Source organism: Tachyglossus aculeatus, chromosome 18 (genome assembly GCF_015852505.1).
Source record: "Tachyglossus aculeatus isolate mTacAcu1 chromosome 18, mTacAcu1.pri, whole genome shotgun sequence".
Taxonomy (NCBI): Eukaryota; Metazoa; Chordata; class Mammalia; order Monotremata; family Tachyglossidae; genus Tachyglossus; species Tachyglossus aculeatus.
The window spans coordinates 31999186-32018199 of record NC_052083.1 but is presented as its reverse complement, the minus strand read 5'-3'; the positions used below and the strand labels follow the sequence as shown (position 1 = coordinate 32018199).

Sequence of the window (19014 nt, the reverse complement as noted above, 5' to 3'; positions counted from 1 at the left end):
ATTGTTCAACTGGTTTGATCTAGTCAGTAGAAATAATTTCACTTTCTTACCATCAAGGGAGAGATGTTACAGAAGCCATGAGATGCAGAGTAAAATGGCTTCTGGTGCCTTTGAAGGGAAACATTCATTTCTGCAACTTCAGATAGATTTTCAGGAACATTGGGAAATGGGAGAAAAAAATAGAATTAGCTTTATAAGATTCATAATCCCTGCTGATTTGGGCGGTGTATACCCAAAGGGAAGAAGACATCAGAGTATGCTCTCCTCCATCACCCTTCAGTAGCTATCCTACTCTTCATCAAGGCTCACACTGCCAGTACTGACAGAAAACCCATTCACATTTACAATTCAAAGAGGCTTGCTTCCCAAGACAGGGGATTAATAATAATAATAATTACTATTATTAAAGGTAGTACAGTATTATTATTGCACCCACTGGGTGCAATACACTGTATTAAGTGCTTGGTTGAGTACAACAAAAGCAAGAGGCATGTTTCTGGCCCATAAGGAGATTACTCTCTAATGGGGATTTTTAGTTGGGATATTTTGCAAAAAATCTCGGGGATCGTCACTCTTTATTGTTGTATTGTACTTTCCCAAGCTCTTAGTACAGTGCTCTGCACACAGTAAGCACTTAATAAATATGACTGAATTGAATAAATGAATGATACCATACACATTGGAGGATTATTGTTTTTTGATGACCAAAATGGCAATGTTTTAACTCTTGTTTTGAGAGCTCCCTCATAGTTTCTCCCTCTTCTCCTTTTTTCCCCCTCCTTTCCCCACTTCTCCCACTTCCTTAGTCCTCTCCCCATATTTGATGGTTCTATACAACTCCTTTCTATCACAATAAAGAGAATTATAGAAAAACTTGCACCAAATGGAAGTTTCCATTGTTATGTGATCAATAATTTAGAAACTGGACTAATCTTAGTGGATGTATAATTACCCACTTCTGGCTTATTTTAGGATTTTCCAGGAATTGGTTGCTCTTTGGGTGGTGGCCAGGCTTTTATGCTACCTTTTCCAGATAGCTTGGAATGAACATGCCACTGACTAGCCTGACTTGTTTGGTTCAAAAATCAAGCCCGGGATACTTCTCTGGTTCTGTGGCAACTGCTATTTCTTGGGGGTTTGGGCAGCTGACAAGGGTGGGACTCTGAAGCTGTGTTGGGAGTTGTGGAGCAGAAAATAACGTATTGCATGTGTAACAAGAGACACACATGAACTGATTCTTTCCGTCAATACAGCTGTTCAAGCAGCAGGTGCACAACACTCTTTCACTAAGAAGAGGGAGAGGGTAGAGCTACACAAGATCCCCTCAGCCATAATTTGGCTGAAGACTGTTGGTACTCCTATTTTTCCACTTTTAACCTTTCTTCTGAGTCCTTCTAGACTGTACGCTTGTTATGGGCAGGGAATGTGTCTGTTAATTCAGTTGTATTGTACCCAAGCGCTTAATACAGTGCTGTGCACATAGTAAATTCAATCAATAAATATGATTGTCACCACTCTGTGCACTTTTCAGAATCTCCCTTCCCCACACATAATGAGCTAGGTATATGTGCGTGAAAGTTGCTTCCATTCTGAAGTTGCTTCACCTTAATCCTGGATTTTCATTTGATTTAAAAATAATAAAGGGGGTGGATTTGGCCAATTCAAATCTTGCAAGCAAATGAACTTTTAAGTCGATCGCAAAGATAGGATAGTCTGCTGACTTAGAATCCTGTGAGGCTCAGAAAATTTTCTATGGGTCTATATTATTTAGATTCTGGTTTTTAATAGGAATTAGTATTAACTGAATGTCCAATTGGTGTGATGCACTAAAACTAGGCCCCTGGCAAAATCAAAATAAAGAAGTAACCTGTTCCCTGCCTACAAGGAGCAGGGAGACAGACTTAAAAATATTTTCAACAAGTGTAATCAAAATAAATAAAGGGAAAAGTGAATGAGTGTGGATACCAACAAGTTCATAAGTGCTCAAAATGGCTGATGGGTTTATATGGTTATGGATCCTGGGAAATTAATCTTGGAAAGTCAGTCGGAGGGGATGGGGTTTGAGGAGTGATTTGAATGTGGGGAAAGTGTGTTGGCTTTGGGGAGGGAAGGAGGGAGTTCCAGGCCAAGGGAACGGGCATAAAGAGTCAAGAGCAAGGTACAGCTAAAAAGTTAGCTTGGGAGGAACAAAGAATGCCAGTTGGCAGGTGAAAAGAGCAGGTAGGTAAGTGGGGCAAAGTGGCCAGTACAGTATCCACTAGCAGATCAATCAATCAATCAATTGTATTTATTGAGCACTTACTGTGTGCAGAGCACTGTACTAAGCGCTTGGGAAGTCCAACTTGGCAACATATAGAGACGGTCCCTACCCAACAGTGGGCTCACAGTCTGGGGTCGGGGGCGGGGGGGACAGAGAACAAAACAAAACATATCAACAAAATAAATAGATATGTACAATATCTATTGAAGTGACTTGCCCAAAGTCACACAGCTGGCAATTGGCGGAGTCGGGATTTGAACTCATGATCTCTGACTCCAAAGCCCGTGTTCTTTCCACTGAGCCATGCTGCTTCTTGCACTTAACAAATATAGTGATAAGGGTATAATAATAATAATAATTTGGGGATCCCTTGGAGTGATCAGGTTATCTGGTTGTCCCAGGTGGGGCTCACAGTCTTAATCCCCAGATGAGTGGGAGCAGATGAGTGGGAGACAGTTGTGGCTCGGGTGAGTTTGGTGTAAGACATGGCCACCTGATGTGCCTCCATAATAATAATAGTTATATTCGTTAAGCGCTTATGGGCCCGGTAATGTATTAAGCACTGGGGGGGATATTCATTCATGCAATCGTATTTATTGAGCGCTTACTGTGTGCTGAGCACTACTATTAGGGTGAGTTTGGTGTAAGACATGGTCCCCTGATGTGCCTCCATAATAATAATAGTTATATTCGTTAAGCGCTTATGGGCCAGGTAATGTATTAAGCACTGGGGGGGATATTCATTCATTCATTCATTCAATCGTATTTATTGAGCGCTTACTGTGTGCTGAGCACTACTATTAGGGTGAGTTTGGTGTAAGACATGGCCCCCTGATGTGCCTCCATAATAATAATAGTGATATTCGTTAAGCGCTTATGGGCCAGGTAATGTATTAAGCGCTGGGGGGGGGGGGGTATTCACTCATTCATTCATTCAATCGTATTTATTGAGCGCTTACTGTGTGCTGAGCACTACTACTAGAGTGAGTTTGGTGTAAGACATGGCCCCCTGATGTGCCTCCATAATAATAGTTATATTCATTAAGCGCTTATGGGCCAGGTAATGTATTAAGCGCTGGGGGGGATATTCACTCATTCATTCATTCAATCGTATTTATTGAGCGCTTACTGTGTGCTGAGCACTACTAAGCGCTTGGGAAGTACAAGTTGGCAACATATAGAGACGGTCCCTACCCAAAGCAGGTTGGACATGCAATCCCTGTCCCGCATGGGGCTCACAGTTGGGTAGGGACTGTCCCTATATGTTGCCAACTTGTACTTCCCAAGCAATTAGTACAGTGCTCTGCACACAGTAAGCGCTCAATAAATACAATTGATGATGATCCCCATTATATAGAGGAGGGAGGTAACTGAGGCACAGTGAAGTGACTTACCCAAGGTCACCCAGCAGACAAGTGGTGGAGGCTGGATTAGGACCCCCGTCCTTCTGACTTCCAGCGCGAGGTCTATGTACTAGGCCACACTAAGGGAGTCTGTGGGGCCATCAGTTCCACTGTTCCCTGAGGATTGTTCTCCCCCAAAACGGGCCCAATTCGACATGGTTCTGGGGAGTTCACACGGACCCCAGGCACCACAGACAACGAACTCGAACGGATGGCGACCTTTAAGAGAAGCAGCGTGGCTCAGTGGAAGGAGCATGGGCTTTGGAGTCAGAGGTCATGGGTTCAAATCCCGGCTCCGCCAGTTATCAGCTGTGTGACTTTGGGCAAGTCACTTAACTTCCCTGTGCCTCAGTTACCTGATCTGTAAAATGGGGATTAAGACTGTGAGCCCCATGTGGGACAACCTGATCACCTTGTATCCCCCCAGCGCTTAGAACAGTGCTTTGCACATAGTAAGCGCTTAACAAATATTATTATTATTATTATTATTTAAGCGCTTAGAGCATCACCAGCCCCCCTGCTTGTTACACTTGTTTTCAACACTTGAAGATATTTTTTATGTCTGCCTCCCTGCTCTTTGTAGGCAGGGAACGGGTCACTTCTTTATTTTGATTTTGCCAGGGGCCTAGTTTTACTGCATCACACCAATTGGACATTCAGCTTCACTCTCATCATCATCAATCGTATTTATTGAGCGCTTACTATGTGCAGAGCGCTGTACCAAGCGCTTGGGAAGTACAAATTGGCAACATATACAGTCCCTACCCAACAGTGGGCTCACGGTCTAAAAGGGGGAGGCAGAGAACAAAACCAAACATGCTAACAAAATAAAATAAATAGAATAGATAGGTACAAATAAAATAAATAAATAAATAAATAAATATTCGGTGCTCAGCGCTTAGAACAGTGCTTTGCACATAGTAAGCGCTTAATAAATGCCATTATTATTATTATTATTACTCACTCCCCTTAAGATGCCCATAACTTAGAACAGTGCTTTGCACATAGTAAGCGCTTAACAAATGCCATCATTATTATTATTATTATAATTTAGGAACGAGATGGACTTTGAGGAGGGGAGAAAGGGGGCCTCCCCCCCTCCAAAGGAGGACTTGGTACGGACCCTGCTCCCCCCATCTGGACAGTTGGTTTCGTCCACCTCCCAAGCCCCGTTTGGCACAAATCGGCGCGCGCGCGCTAGCGCGGGAGGGGGCGTGGCCTGCGCGCGGTGCCCTCCCTCTTTATGAATATTCATGAGGAGGGGGCCGGGCTGTGATTGGCGGGGGAGGGGGGAAGGGGGCGGTGCTCCCGGGGTCCCGCACCCCGCCTCCGGGCCAAATATGGGGGGGAGCGTGGCCGGGCGCGCGCACGCGCGCGACGGGGGCGGGGCGGCTCCTCCCTTTCCTCCAGAGTCCCCGCCCTCCCCGCGCCTGCTCGCTGGGGAGGGGGCGGGGCCGTCCCCGCGCGGGCCCCGCCCCCCTCATGCATATTGATGAGGCTGGCGTCGGCGTCGCCCTCCTCCCATTGAGCGAGGCCGTGTCGCGTGGCCCGGCGTCGGCGTGACGGTTGGACGCGGGCGCGGCACTGCGGGTCCCGATTGCTGCAGCCGCTTGTCAGTGTGATGAAGATTGGCACCCAGGTAAGCTGTCACTCAACCGCTCCGCCGCTCGCCGCCGCCGCCGTCCCTATCAATCACACCGGCCCCGCAGCCGCCGCCGCCGCCGCACCACCACCGCCGCCCGGGTTGTGCTGGTGGCGGCGTTGCGGGAGCGGGGGGCCGAAGGGGGACAACGCAACAGCCCGCCGCCCGGGGCGGAAAGGGAGGGGGGAGGGAAGGGGGAGGTTGGTCACCCCGGAACCATAATGGGCTGGGAAACGGTGTTTGTTTTTAAATGCGGGTTTGGGGAGGAGGAAATTTCTGGAAGGGGCAGCCGACGCCGCGCCGGGCCGCTGTGGGGCGCGCGCTCCTCATCGGCCTTTGATGGAGCGCGGCGCGCGCCCTTTGCGCGAGACGGGGGGGGGGGCAGTTTGTGTGTGTGTGTGTGTGTGTGTGTGTGTGTGTGTGTGTGTGTGTGTGGGTGGGAAGGGGAGAGGCGCGCCTCTGTTTACCGCCGAGCGGTTCCCGGCGCGCCCGCTGGGGGGTGCTCGGGGGCGGGGGGGCCGCGTTTAAAGGGCCCGCGCGCTCGCGCGCGCACGCGCACGCGCGCCAACCCCTTGGGCCGCAGCCCCGCCGGGGGCGCGTCCTCGCGCCGCCGGGGGCGCGCTTCTGTGGTGAGGGAAGAAGGAGCGGCGGAAGATGGCGGCTCGCGCTCCTGGACTGAGGAAGACAGTGTGTGTGTGGGGGTGTGAGGGGGAATCACCCCTCCTGGAGATGAATCCCGGATTTCCCTGACGCCGCCTAACCCTTTCCCTTTCTTTTTTTCCGTCTTCACGGTGGTTTCCCCGTATTTTTATTTTTTTTTGCCCCCCCCCCCCCCCCTCAGTGTCTGTGGGCACGGCTCCAAGGGTCTTAAATCATCATCATCAATCGTATTTATTGAGCGCCTACTGTGTGCAGAGCACTGGACTAGGCGCTTGGGAAGTACAAGTTGGCAACATAGGGAGGCGGTCCCTACCCAACAGCGGGCTCACAGTCTAGAAGGGGGGGGCAGAGAACAAAAACAAACATACTAAGAAAATAAAATAAGTAGAGTAGATATCATCATCATCATCATCATCAATCGTTTTTATTGAGCGCCTACTGTGTGCAGAGCACTGGACTAAGCGCTTGGGAAGTACAAGTTGGCAACATAGAGAGGCGGTCCCTAGCCAACAGCGGGCTCACAGTCTAGAAGGGGGAGGCAGAGAACAAAAACAAACATACTAAGAAAATAAATAGAATAGATATCATCATCATCAATCGTATTTATTGAGCGCCTACTGTGTGCTGAGCACTGGACTAAGCGCTTGGGAAGTACAAGTTGGCAACATAGAGAGACGGTCCCTACCCAACAGTGGGCTCACAGTCTGAAAGGGGGAGGCAGAGAACAAAACCAAACATACTAATAAAATAAATAGAATAGATATCATCATCATCAATCGTATTTATTGAGCGCCTACTGTGTGCAGAGCACTGGACTAAGCGCTTGGGAAGTACAAGTTGGCAACATAGGGAGGCGGTCCCTACCCAACAGCGGGCTCACAGTCTAGAAGGGGGAGGCAGAGAACAAAAACAAACATACTAAGAAAATAAAATAAGTAGAATAGATATCATAATCATCATCATCAATCGTTTTTATTGAGCGCCTACTGTGTGCAGAGCACTGGACTAAGCGCTTGGGAAGTACAAGTTGGCAACATAGAGAGGCGGTCCCTCGCCAACAGCGGGCTCACAGTCTAGAAGGGGGAGGCAGAGAACAAAAACAAACATACTAAGAAAATAAATAGAATAGATATCATCATCGTCATCATCATCAATCGTTTTTATTGAGCCATTACTGTGTGCAGAGCACTGGACTAAGTGCTTGGGAAGTACAAGTTGGCAACATAGAGAGACGGTCCCTACCCAACAGTGGGCTCACAGTCTGAAAGGGGGAGGCAGAGAACAAAACCAAACATACTAATAAAATAAATAGAATAGATATCATCATCATCAATCGTATTTATTGAGCGCCTACTGTGTGCAGAGCACTGGACTAAGCGCTTGGGAAGTACAATTTGGCAACATCTAGAGACAGTCCCTACCCAACAGCGGGCTCACAGTCTAGAAGGGGGAGGCAGAGAACAAAAGCAAACATACTAAGAAAATATAATAAATAGAATAGATATCATCATCATCATCATCAATAGTATTTATTGAGCGCCTACTGTGTGCAGAGCACTGGACTAAGCGCTTGGGAAGTCCAAGTTGGCAACATAGAGAGGCGGTCCCTAGCCAACAGCGGGCTCACAGTCTAGAAGGGGGAGGCAGAGAACAAAACCAAACATACTAAGAAAATAAAATAAATAGAATAGATATCATCATCAGTCGTATTTATTGAGCGCCTACTGTGTGCTGAGCACTGGACTAAGCGCTTGGGAAGTACAAGTTGGCAACATAGACGGTCCCTAGCCAACAGTGGGCTCACAGTCTGAAAGGGGGAGGCAGAGAACAAAACTAAACATACTAATAAAATAAATAGAATAGATATCATCATCATCAATCGTATTTATTGAGCGCCTACTGTGTGCAGAGCACTGGACTAAGCGCTTGGGAAGTACAAGTTGGCAACATAGAGAGGCGGTCCCTACCCATCAGTGGGCTCACAGTCTAGAAGGGGGAGGCAGAGAAGAAAACCAAACATACTAAGAAAATAAAATAAATAGAATAGATATCATCATCATCAATCGTATTTATTGAGCGCCTACTGTGTGCAGAGCACTGGACTAAGCGCTTGGGAAGTACAAGTTGGCAACATAGAGAGACGGTCCCTACCCAACAGTGGGCTCACAGTCTAAAAGGGGGAGACAAAACCAAACATACTACAAAATAAAATAGAATAGATATGTACAAGTAAAATAAATAGATAAATAAATAGAGTAATAAATATGGACAAATATATATACATATATACAGGTGCTGTGGGGAAGGGAAGGAGGTAAGATGGGGGGATGGAGAGGAGGACGAGGGGGAGAGGAAGAATCCAAAATCAAATTTCTCCTCAGGGAGGCCAGACTTCTTATAAACCCTCCTTTCCTGCCCCCCCCCCCCCCCCTTTTGTTTTTGCCTTCCAGGGCCCACCATTAGGCCTCCGCATGCCCCGTCGTGTCCTGGTTAACCAATCCATCGTATTTATTGAGCGCTTACTGTGTGCGGAGCACTGTACTAAGCACTTGGGAAGTACAAGTTGGCAACGTATAGAGACAGTCCCTACCCAGCAGTGGGCTCACAGTCTAAAAGGGGGATAATAGTTAATAGCTCCCCATCGCGGAAACTGATCCACCCGACGGGGCCGCTGCTTCCCGAGAGGCGGTTAATCACAATAATAATTGCACCCTGCCCCGGGATGGCCCATAAAGCGGGGAACTTCACAGCATCCCTGCCCATCTTCTGCAGTCCAGCTATTAAAAGTGAGCCAGCGCTAGGCCTGGGGGTATGCAATCAATCAATCAATCAATCGTATTTATTGAGCACTTACTGTGTGCAGAGCAGTGTACTAACCGCTTGGGAAGTACAAGTTGGCAGCATATAGAGACAGTCCCTACCCAACAGTGGGCTCACAGTCTAGAAGGGGGAGACAGAGAATCAATCAATCCAGCACTTAGAACAGTGCTTTGCACATAGTAAGTGCTTAATAAATGCCATTATTATAATCAATCGTATTGAGCGCTTACTGTGTGCAGAGCACTGTACTAAGCGCTTGGGAAGTCCAAGTTGGCAACATGTAGAGACAGTCCCTACCCAGCAGTGGGCTCACAGTCTAGTGCAAGTTGGCAACATATAGAGACAGTCAATCAATCAATCAATCGTATTTATTGAGCGCTTACTGTGTGGAGAGCACTGTACTAAGCGCTTGGGAAGTCCAAGTTGGCAACATATAGAGACAGTCCCTACCCAACAGTGGGCTCACAGTCTAAAAGGGGGAGACAGAGAACAAAACCAAACATACTAACAAAATGAAATAAATAGAATAGATATGTACAAGTAAAATAAGTAGAGTAATAAATATGTACAAACATATATACAAGTGCAGTGGGGAAGGGAAGGAGGTAAGATGAGGGGGATGGAGAGGAGAACAAAACCAAACATGTTAACAAAATAAAATAAATAGAATAGATATGTACAAGTAAAATAAATAAATAAATAGAGTAATAAATATGTAAGTGCGCTCCGTAAATACCCGCCCCAAAGACTGTACGGTCTTAATATCCGCGGGGGAGACGGGCAGTAGATAGAAAAGGGCAAGGAGGAAGAAAAAAAAATGCGTTGTAGTTTGGCTGGCTCCGAGAAAGGGTCGTCAGTGTGACTCACTGGCAGAGGCAGGAAGGAAAATAATCAGCCTTCAGATCCCTTTCCAAATATGAGTTTAACATTTTCTTTTGAGAAGCAATGGGCTCCGTTGAAACTTGAGTCTTTGAAGAAGCCTGGGACGATTTGACTGTGCCTTAAATCAGTTTGAAATCCTAGGTAGGTAATTTTGAAGTAGAGGACAGGAAGTATTTAACATGCCTTGACTCAGAGATTCACGTTCAGTCAAGAGGAATAATTTTTTTTCAATTAAGGAAGAGGTTCATCTCGCCCGATCGAAATATCACCCTGTGATGCTGGGTATGAAGTTCGAAGAGCAGTAAAAAGCAGTATTATCTCTTGATGATTTACTTGTCCAAAATTTATTTCGAAAGCATTAATTGTACAAAAAAGAGTAGTTTAACTTTTCTTATAATGAAGGCCCAGGAATAAATGAGTAGTAAAGCCTCAGGAATCCTCAGATTCACATCAGAAATCTCCAGGAAAGCAGAGGGTGAAATCTTTTGGGAGCATTCTTCTCTATGGCTCTGCCAAAAACTACAGTATATTAATGAGTTTATGACAGTGTAATATTTTGTTCAAAAACAACAGGATTAATGGACACAAGCAAAAACTATTGGAGACAATAAAATAATGGTTTAAAAGGATATATGTGAAATAAGTGTCTTTTATTCAAAGTAAATTGCATGTTTGTGTTTTGTTCTAACAATGACTTTAAATCTCCAAAGCAAAACAGGCATTTTTTAATCTTTACATTGTCATCACAGATTCCTTTACTGTGCTTATCTTGTTCCTGTTTTAATGAAATGCTTATTATTTCAGGTTGCTTCCATAACACTGGGAGAACTTTCCACATTATCTTTTAAGGAAGAGAAGAAAGTGGAAAAATAATATTTACGATGACATGTCAATAAATTTTTGCTATTACTGAAATCTTAGTTGTCTTCCATCGAAAATGATGAAAACATTAGTTTCTCTACAACTTAACAGGTTAGACAGAGCACAAATATAGTAATGTGGGTAAGAACATTGATCTGGAAGTGAGAACTCAATTCTATTCTCAGTTGCACCGCTCATTTATTGGATAACCTTGAGCAGAGACAACTTTAGCTTCAGTTCCCTCATTGAAATAGAGTTGGAGGTGGTGAAGGGAAAGCAAACGAAATCAGTTGTGAGGGCTAGATTTATTTTTTTTAATGGGATTCGGGTATACATGAAAAATAGGCATACACAATTGCATTACAGAATAATAATGATGGTATTAAACATGAAAAATAGGCATACACGATTGCATTATAGAATAATAATAATAATGGTATTTAAGCACTTACTATGCGTCAAGCACTGTTCTAAGCTCTATCTGAAAGTAAGATGGATGACATGATCTAGTATGTGGCTCTTAACCGTTAAAAGTTCTGCCCTAAAATATACTTTTGGGTAGTTATCAAATATTTGACAAGCACACTTATTCAGTTTCTCCTTTGGGTGCTGTGCTGTCCTAGACTCTAGAGGAAGTTACAGGTGGAAAACAAGTTCCCTGCTCTCAAGAAGCCTGTACCCAAATGGGAGATAAAAAGTATAATGCACTAACTTACTGTTTAGTTCGTCAGGACAGGAGAAGTTGTAGCTAGGGGAAGGCTTTTAATTAGGAGGAAGTTGTGCTTTGGCATAGCGGGAAGAACATTCCAGCTAGGAGAGAAGGTTTGGAGGTGGGATACTTGATGACAGAGGCCAATTTGATGGATCCAGAAGTGGACAATGGGGAGAAGAATTCAAGTAGGTCTAGGGGACAGGCTGGTGACAAGAGCCTTGAATCCCCCAGTAGTCAGGAGCTCAAGCCCAATGTGGTTGGCAGTTAGTCTCCAGTGGCTTCCTTTTGAAGAGGGAGTTAAGGTGGTCTATTTAGAAAGGTGATTCATGCTGTTGGGTTTAGGAGCCGCAATAGAAGCAGGAGTCAAGCCAGAAGGCCGTTTGAATAGTTGGGGCGTGAGGGCTGGTATCAGGGTAGTGGCAATGGGGCAGGTGTAATAGTGAAACTGAAGAGAGATGGATGAACCCATGAAGTATAGCAGAAGTATAATCCACAGAACTTGGTAAGTGGCTGGAGGGAGGGACATGATGAAGCAGCATAGCCCAGTGGAAAACGCTTGGGCCCGGGAGTCAGCATCTGGGTTCTAATGCTGGCTCTGCCACTTGCTTGCCTTGTGACCTTGGGATAGTCATTTAATTTCTCTGTGCCTCTGTTTCCTCAGTGGTAAAAATGGGGGTTCAATATCCCTTTTTTGTCCTAGATTGAGTCTCAAGTGGGACAGAGACTGTCCAACCTGATTTATCTATCCCAGCGTTTAGGAGCAGTGCTTTACCCTGAGTAAGAGCTCAGCAAAAATCATAATTTTCACTATTAATTATGAATTAGAGAGGATTGTTCCAGATTGGGGTAGCACACAAGAAAGATATGGGTGCCTTTGGTGAAAGACAAGTGAGGAATGGGGTGTGTTTGGAAGAGTTGAATTTTAGACCTAATAAGTTTGAAGTGATAGGATGATGATGTGGAGAGTCTTGGAGATGCAGAACTTCAAGGAGGCGGCTGGCTGACTGCATTTATAAGTCATTCATTCATTCAGTCATTTATTGAGCACTTGTGTGCAGAGGACTGTACTAAGTGCTTGGGAAGTCCTGCGAAGTGGTCACTTAAAGCATGATAGTAGATAAATTCTTTTAGAATAAAAGGAGAAGAAAAGAGCTCTAAATGGCAAGGGGAGTTGGCAGGGGAGGGAAGAAGGGAGCAGAGAAAAGGAACCAGAATAGTATTGTAGCCTTGAAGCCAATCCCAGAAAGTGTTTTGAGGAGGGGACTCAGCCACTTTCAAGGTAGCAGAGAGATCAAAAAGAGTTAGAACAGCAGCAAAGAGACCATTGAATTTGGAGAATTTAGGATGATATCCACAAGGTGGAGTATGTGAAAGTTAGTTAATAAACAAGACGGGAATTTGCAGGTAAGGTCAAGACATTGATTTTCAAAAGGCCCAATGAAGGAAGGGATTTGAGGGTAAGGGTGAAGTGCCTCAGAGGAGGGAGGGGAGGGGAAAGAATAGAGAGACTCGATTGATTTGACTTGGGGATTTAGTACAGTGCTCTGCACACAGCGCTCAATAAATACAATTGAATGAATGAACAGTTCTTTGGCTACTCCAATTTGAGGGGCAGGGTACCCAAAGTTCCCCAGCCTGGAATAGCCACCGGAGTTCCTCCTTGGGAGTCAGGACATTTTTTGCTAGCTGCATTTCAAAAATAAGAGTTCAAAGTTTTTATAGATGTCAGTTGTGTGTTTTTTACTAGATACCATTGGTTTCTCTCACAAAATAAGAGAACTGTAAATTTTCTCATTACATCAGAACTGAAAGCCAATGTGGTCGTGATATAATTTCATTGGAAGTGTTATTCTAAAGAGTCAATGGAATAATCTGAACTGCTTTGTTGCTGAAGTACCAAGTGTCACTGGTCTGTTGAGCAAATGCATTAGAGCTGTATTTATCTGTATGGACACAGAATTATGAGGGCTAGGGTAGGATGGCAGGTGTCAACTTGCACAAATTTATGCAGTTAATTCCCTTTGCTATCTTTCATCGCAAAGTAAATCTCATTGAATGGCATAGGAATATTTGTAACCTTAAAGCAAACTATCTTTGAGCAGCATAGTTATAGTTCCTTACAGGTGTTTCTGGTGCTCTCACACCAGGGTATGGTAGCTTGCTTAGTCAAGGACACTAGCGTAGCATCAAGTTCATCTCAGGGGCTGAACCTTAAAAGATGACCTGACAGGAGATGCAGTCTATCCTCCTGTAGATAAATATCTCATTAAATTCGTAGTTTGGTGTAATACCCACTCCAATTTCTTGGTTTCTCCAACGTTGCTGGGCATGATCATTAGCCAGGGGCATTTGTGAATACAACAAGAATCAAACCATTCACCAGGTACGGTAGCAACAGAGGTGAGGTTGCCTGGATTGCATTTAGGAGAACAGTATCTGAACGGATTCTCTAGCCAAATCAATTTCCCCCTTCCAAATGACATACTATCTTAGAGAGGTTGGTACCGTTACCGAAATTGGATGAAGTTCATTTAAAGGAGATGCAGGGAGCATTGGTGTGCAAATAAATGTTGGTTTGTATTGGGAAAGAGCATGGGCTTAGGAGTCAAAGGACCTGGGTTCTAATTCCAACTCTTCCACATGTCTGTTTTATGACCTTAGAGAAGTCACTTAACTTTTCCATGCCTCAGTTCCCTTATCTGTAAAATGAGGATTAAGATTATGAGCCTCATATGAGTCCAGCTTGATAAGTTTTTGCCTAAACCACCGCTTAGTACAGGGCCTGACACAAAGTAAGCACTTAACAAATATCATTAAAAAAAAAAATAACTTGGCTTTAATGGGGTCAAAACCATATATAAGCAGTCTTATTTGCCTGATCTAAACTGGCCCATAGTGATACTAACATCTCTTTTCAAAAAGTGACATGAACTAAAAACCTCTGCAAAGTCGTGATATATATTTGTTTAAGTAGGTTTAAGCAACGCCCTGATATATATTAGTTCTTAAAATGTGATCATTAATGTTACACTACATGAAGAACCTCTAGGGTATCTGCTTTAGTACTAGTAAAGAGTCATACTGAAATAACTAGTTGTGTAGATTTAGAGCAGAAACATGAATTTCTTTGTTTTCAAGGAGCTGCTCCTAGTGGTTTCTCACATTGGGAGGAACCCATTATCTCTTATGTTTCTCCTCTCCAAATGGCAGCTGACTGACTTGCCAGTATTGGAGGGAGTCCAGGACTTTGGGACTTCAGTAGTAGTTTGGGGATTGTGCCCTGTTTCCCCAAACCTTGACTTTATTTTGACAGGTCAGAGGAGAGAGTGTCCGACTTCACAAGACAATCTGGGAGCAGTGCAGCCCTCAGTACTGCTGCAAGGAATTCAGATAGTTCCCCAAAATATTTAACCAGGGCCATAATATTTGTGTTACAGCTTCTAAAAATTGGGCTGCAAGTAACACATGATTTTTTAAGGCAAAGTCATCTGTGTGACAAGAACTTAGTGAAGCCCCCTTGGGATAAAAAATAGACACTTTGAATGAGGATATTATTTTGACCGTTTTGTTGGCAGCCACACCAAATCATCGGAGAGCTGCCTGAGGCTATCCACATTGCCCTAGAGAACTACTAGTCTGGAAAGGAAAGCTGGAGATGTGTAATGGTGTAAGCAAGGGTGGAGTGGGATCAGTAACAAAATCTGGCCATTTCTGCTTGGAATTTTAGCCAAAGAACTCCTTTCCTCTTTAGGTGAGAGTTGGAAATAGTGTTCTCTCTCATCTCCAATCAATCAATCAATCAATCAATCGTATTTATTGAGCGCTTACTATGTGCAGAGCACTGTACTAAGCGCTTGGGAAGTACAAATTGGCAGCACATAGAGACAGTCCCTACCCAACAGTGGGCTCACAGTCTAAAAGGGGGAGACAGAGAACTGAACCAAACATACCAACAAAATAAAATAAGTAGGATAGAAATGTACAAGTAAAATAAATAAATAAATAAATAAATAGAGTAATAAATATGTACAACCATATATACATATATACAGGTGCTGTGGGGAAGGGAAGGAGGTAAGACGGGGGGATGGAGAGGGGGACGAGGGGGAGAGGAAAGAAGGGGCTCAGTCTGGGAAGGCCTCCTGGAGGAGGTGAGCTCTCAGCAGGGCCTTGAAGGGAGGAAGAGAGCTAGCTTGGCGGATGGGCAGAGGGAGGGCATTCCAGGCCCGGGGGATGACGTGGGCCGGGGGTCGATGGCGGGACAGGCGAGAGCGAGGTAAAGTGAGGAGATTAGTGGTGGAGGAGCGGAGGGTGCGGGCTGGGCAGTAGAAGGAGAGAAGGGAGGTGAGGTAGGAGGGGGCGAGGTGATGGACAGCCTTGAAGCCCAGGGTGAGGAGTTTCTGCTTGATGCGCAGATTGATCGGTAGCCATTGGAGGTTTTTGAGGAGGGGAGTAATATGTCCAGAGCGTTTCTGGACAAAGATAATCCGGGCAGCAGCATGAAGTATGGATTGAAGTGGAGAGAGACACGAGGATGGGAGATCAGAGAGAAGGCTAGTGCAGTAGTCCAGGCGGGATAGGATGAAGATAGAACTGGAGATAGGATCTCCAGTTACCCAAACTTCAGGATTTAGCCTGCGCTAAATATTGGACTGGGATGCTGCAGGTTTGTGGCCAATCATACTCTTGCAGGGGCACGGGGGATAGCAGGGAGTAGGCACTCCGGGGTGCAGTGCACTGCAAAGCTCATGCAAGAATTTTATGTAATGAAAGAGAAGCAGCGAGGCCTAGTGGATAGACCACAGGCCTGGAAGTCAGAAGGTCCTGGGTTCTAATCCCCACTCCGCCCCTTGTCTGCTGTGCGACCTTGGTCAAGTCACTTCACGTCTCTGTGCCTCAGTTACCTCATCTGTAAAATGGGGATTAAACCTGTGAGCCTCAAGAGGGACATGGACTGTGTCCAACCTAACTTGTATCTGCCCTAGCACTCAGTACAGTGCCTGGCACATTGTAAGCGCTTGACAAACACCTTAAAAAAAATACCAAACCCATTTACAGCTAAAGTGGCCTCAGCAGTGTCAGTGCTATGCCATAGCGCTAAAGACCAGCAAACAGTGGTGACACCATCCTCTGTTGATTTCTCCCCCTCATGTTAGTCCTCCAAATTCAAGAGTCCCCACTGAGCACTGAGCAAAAACCATCTCCAGCAGCCCCAGCAGGCCTTCCTCCTCCCCACTTTTGGCTGGGAATAATACTATTTTGTGCAATGTGCTGGTTTTCAAGACGGCAGTCAGAAACTGAAACCTGCCAATGCAGTAAATGTATACTTGCCATCCTGCAAGTTTTGGTCTGTTCAGTCTTACTTTACTAAGGGGGAGTATAAAAAGAAAAAGTGGTGAATACTAGATGAACTGTGGCAGACACTATATTGAAAATCGCTTTTGGAATAGTCAGTGAAGGATGTCAGCTTTGTAAAATATTTACTTGTTTGTGAAACATAGCACTTGGCTACCATCTGTTCCTATCTGAGTGTACATAACATGTAAGTCCTTTTGGCTCTGGAAGAAGGTGAGATTGGCCAATATTGTTCTGCCATCACTCTTTACAGATGGGGTTGGTGGGAACATCAAAGTGGCAGCTGTGTCCAAAAAGTGAGACACATTATAGACATTGGGGAGTGGAGTCCAGACTTGTCGGTGGTCTGATGGTATTGAATAAACAAAGAAGCTGCTGCACGTTGGCTAGACCAGCATGCTTTTCATCCACATTTCTAGGCCCTTTTCCCCAGTGTGTTTATCTTCAAGAAGCAGAGGAGGAACTGTCTGAAAAGGATTAGAATAAATCCCGAGATTACAAAGGTTTTAGACCAAAACTCTTCTCTTCCAGAAATGAATTGGTGCTACTTAGGAATACCGGTTGAAATTTCTAATAAAAAGGGATTGTTTTGTTTTTAAGTAATCAAAGTTTCAAACTAGGCCAGGTTAAAGTAACATTTTATGCAGGTTATTTGAAATCTCATACGTTGCTCCCGTTTTATGAAAGTTGCATGTTGTCCATTTTCTATTCAAGCCAGTAATGTGCACATGATTCTGTGCTCCTGTCCCCTAGAGTCTCATTTACTGCATGTAAATTATGGTCCAAGTGGAGAAAGCAGCTTCTGAATGATCAAACCTTAGTGTTAGTGGGAAGCACATTAACTGAACCCTCCCAGGAACTCTGCCCTTAAAATGATTCTTTTTAGTATTTCTTGATGTAATTTGTTTATATTCATGTTGAAAGTAACAAATGGAAATGAGTATTCTGAAGAAGTTTCACCTTTTTGACCACCCTTTTGATGTGGCAAATTAAGAAAGAAATGTAGCACCCATTCTGACTTCTAGGATTGGCCATACCTAGGAAGTAAAACATCCAATTTAGTCTGGAAAAACAGTCAACAATGTAAATGAGCTAAAGCGATCGGTCAATGGGATTACAAAGAGAAGATGAAAACAAAAAGTAAAAAGGGGGTGGGGAGGGAAGGGTCACATTTTTCCTTTAATCCCCTTTTTTGAAAGAGAAGAAAGACCGTGAAACCAATTTTCAGGAGGTTGAAAGCTGTAGGTTTTTAGCTGCAGTGAAATGTGATACTCTCTGAAGAATTCGTGCTGGTTTCTGCATATTTATTTTTTTTGGATTTATCTCATGCCTTTCCTCCCTCTTCCCTCTTTTCCCGGATTGAGAAATTATTTTCAGGAGAATGTTTTTGTAAGGATTTCTAGGTTTGTACTTGCCACGCTGAGCTAGACTGGCCTTGGTGGTAAAGACTTCTGCAGCCGGTTGTGTAAGGATTGTATGAATAGTTTTCTTTCAGCCGGCATTGGCATTATGTGCTTGAGAAGAGTGGTGGTAATGACTTGGCAGATGGACGGGTACCAATCCCACTAGACTTGATAGACATTATGTATACAGACGGTAGAGAGCCGAGAAGGATAGAGGAATGCAACTGTCCTCAGGGAAAGTAACCAGCACGTTTATCCCGGGAAGATAAAGCCTGCTGACCTAAGGAAAGGAGATTTTGAAGCCATTAGGGAATAAACTCTGTGGTTGAGAGTGTAACCCTTCCATATTATTAAACTCAATTAACTGCCTCTTTTTTGAACTATTCACCCAGACTGCCATTAGTTTCCTTAGTGCAAGTATGGACATTAAATTATAAAATTGATTTGCCCCTTCTGTTTCACCCCTTCCGTCTAAGAAGCTGCCTTTCCTAGCAGTTGCCAAGCTCCCAATCCGCCCTGCCCAATGGATCAGGAATGTGGGGAAATTCCCTTGAGTCACGATGACCCTCCTCAACTTTGCAAGGAGCCCAGTGCTTGTCACTGGCTCCAAAAGGAGAGAAATGGATTCTTTCTGCCGACTCATAGGAGCTTGTTTGGGCCTCAGATGTTGGCAGTTTTGGGAGTATATTTAGGCAGCCTCTATCCCTGATCCATGTTGTAGTTCCCCAAGAGCTGGAAGGGAGTTTTGGTTCTCAGTTTCCAGACGCAAAGTCTGGAGCCGAACATTTTCTACAGAATCTGACCCTGTGAGGCCTATACCCCCATCCTACCTTGTGCCTATTTCTCTGACTTTCATGGGGCATAAAATTCCAAGATCCCAAAGGGCAGAACCATTGTCTTATTCTTAGACCCCTTTTTTAATAGTATTAAATGCTTACTATGTGTCAAACACTGTTCTACACCCTGGGGTAGGTACAAGTTAAATTATCAGATAAAGTCCCTGCCCAGCATGGGGC

General features: G+C 44.7%; 1 protein-coding gene across 4 annotated transcripts in view; it reads left to right on the top strand.

Moving 5' to 3' along the window:
* The first annotated feature begins 5218 nt into the window (after window positions 1-5218).
* The window catches only part of PKNOX1 (PBX/knotted 1 homeobox 1), a 36901-nt gene continuing 23105 nt past the window's right edge, over window positions 5219-19014 (top strand). The window contains exon 1 of one of the 4 annotated variants that reach the window (XM_038760300.1): window positions 5219-5302. Coding sequence is in view for 1 of the 4 variants with exons in the window: in XM_038760303.1 (XP_038616231.1) it covers window positions 5285-5302 (18 nt within the window). In the remaining 3 variants the exon portion in view is untranslated. Of the gene's footprint in view, window positions 5303-9543; window positions 9809-15875; window positions 15907-19014 lie in introns of those variants that run through there. The other 3 variants (XM_038760303.1, XM_038760302.1, XM_038760301.1) reach the window with 3 other exon arrangements.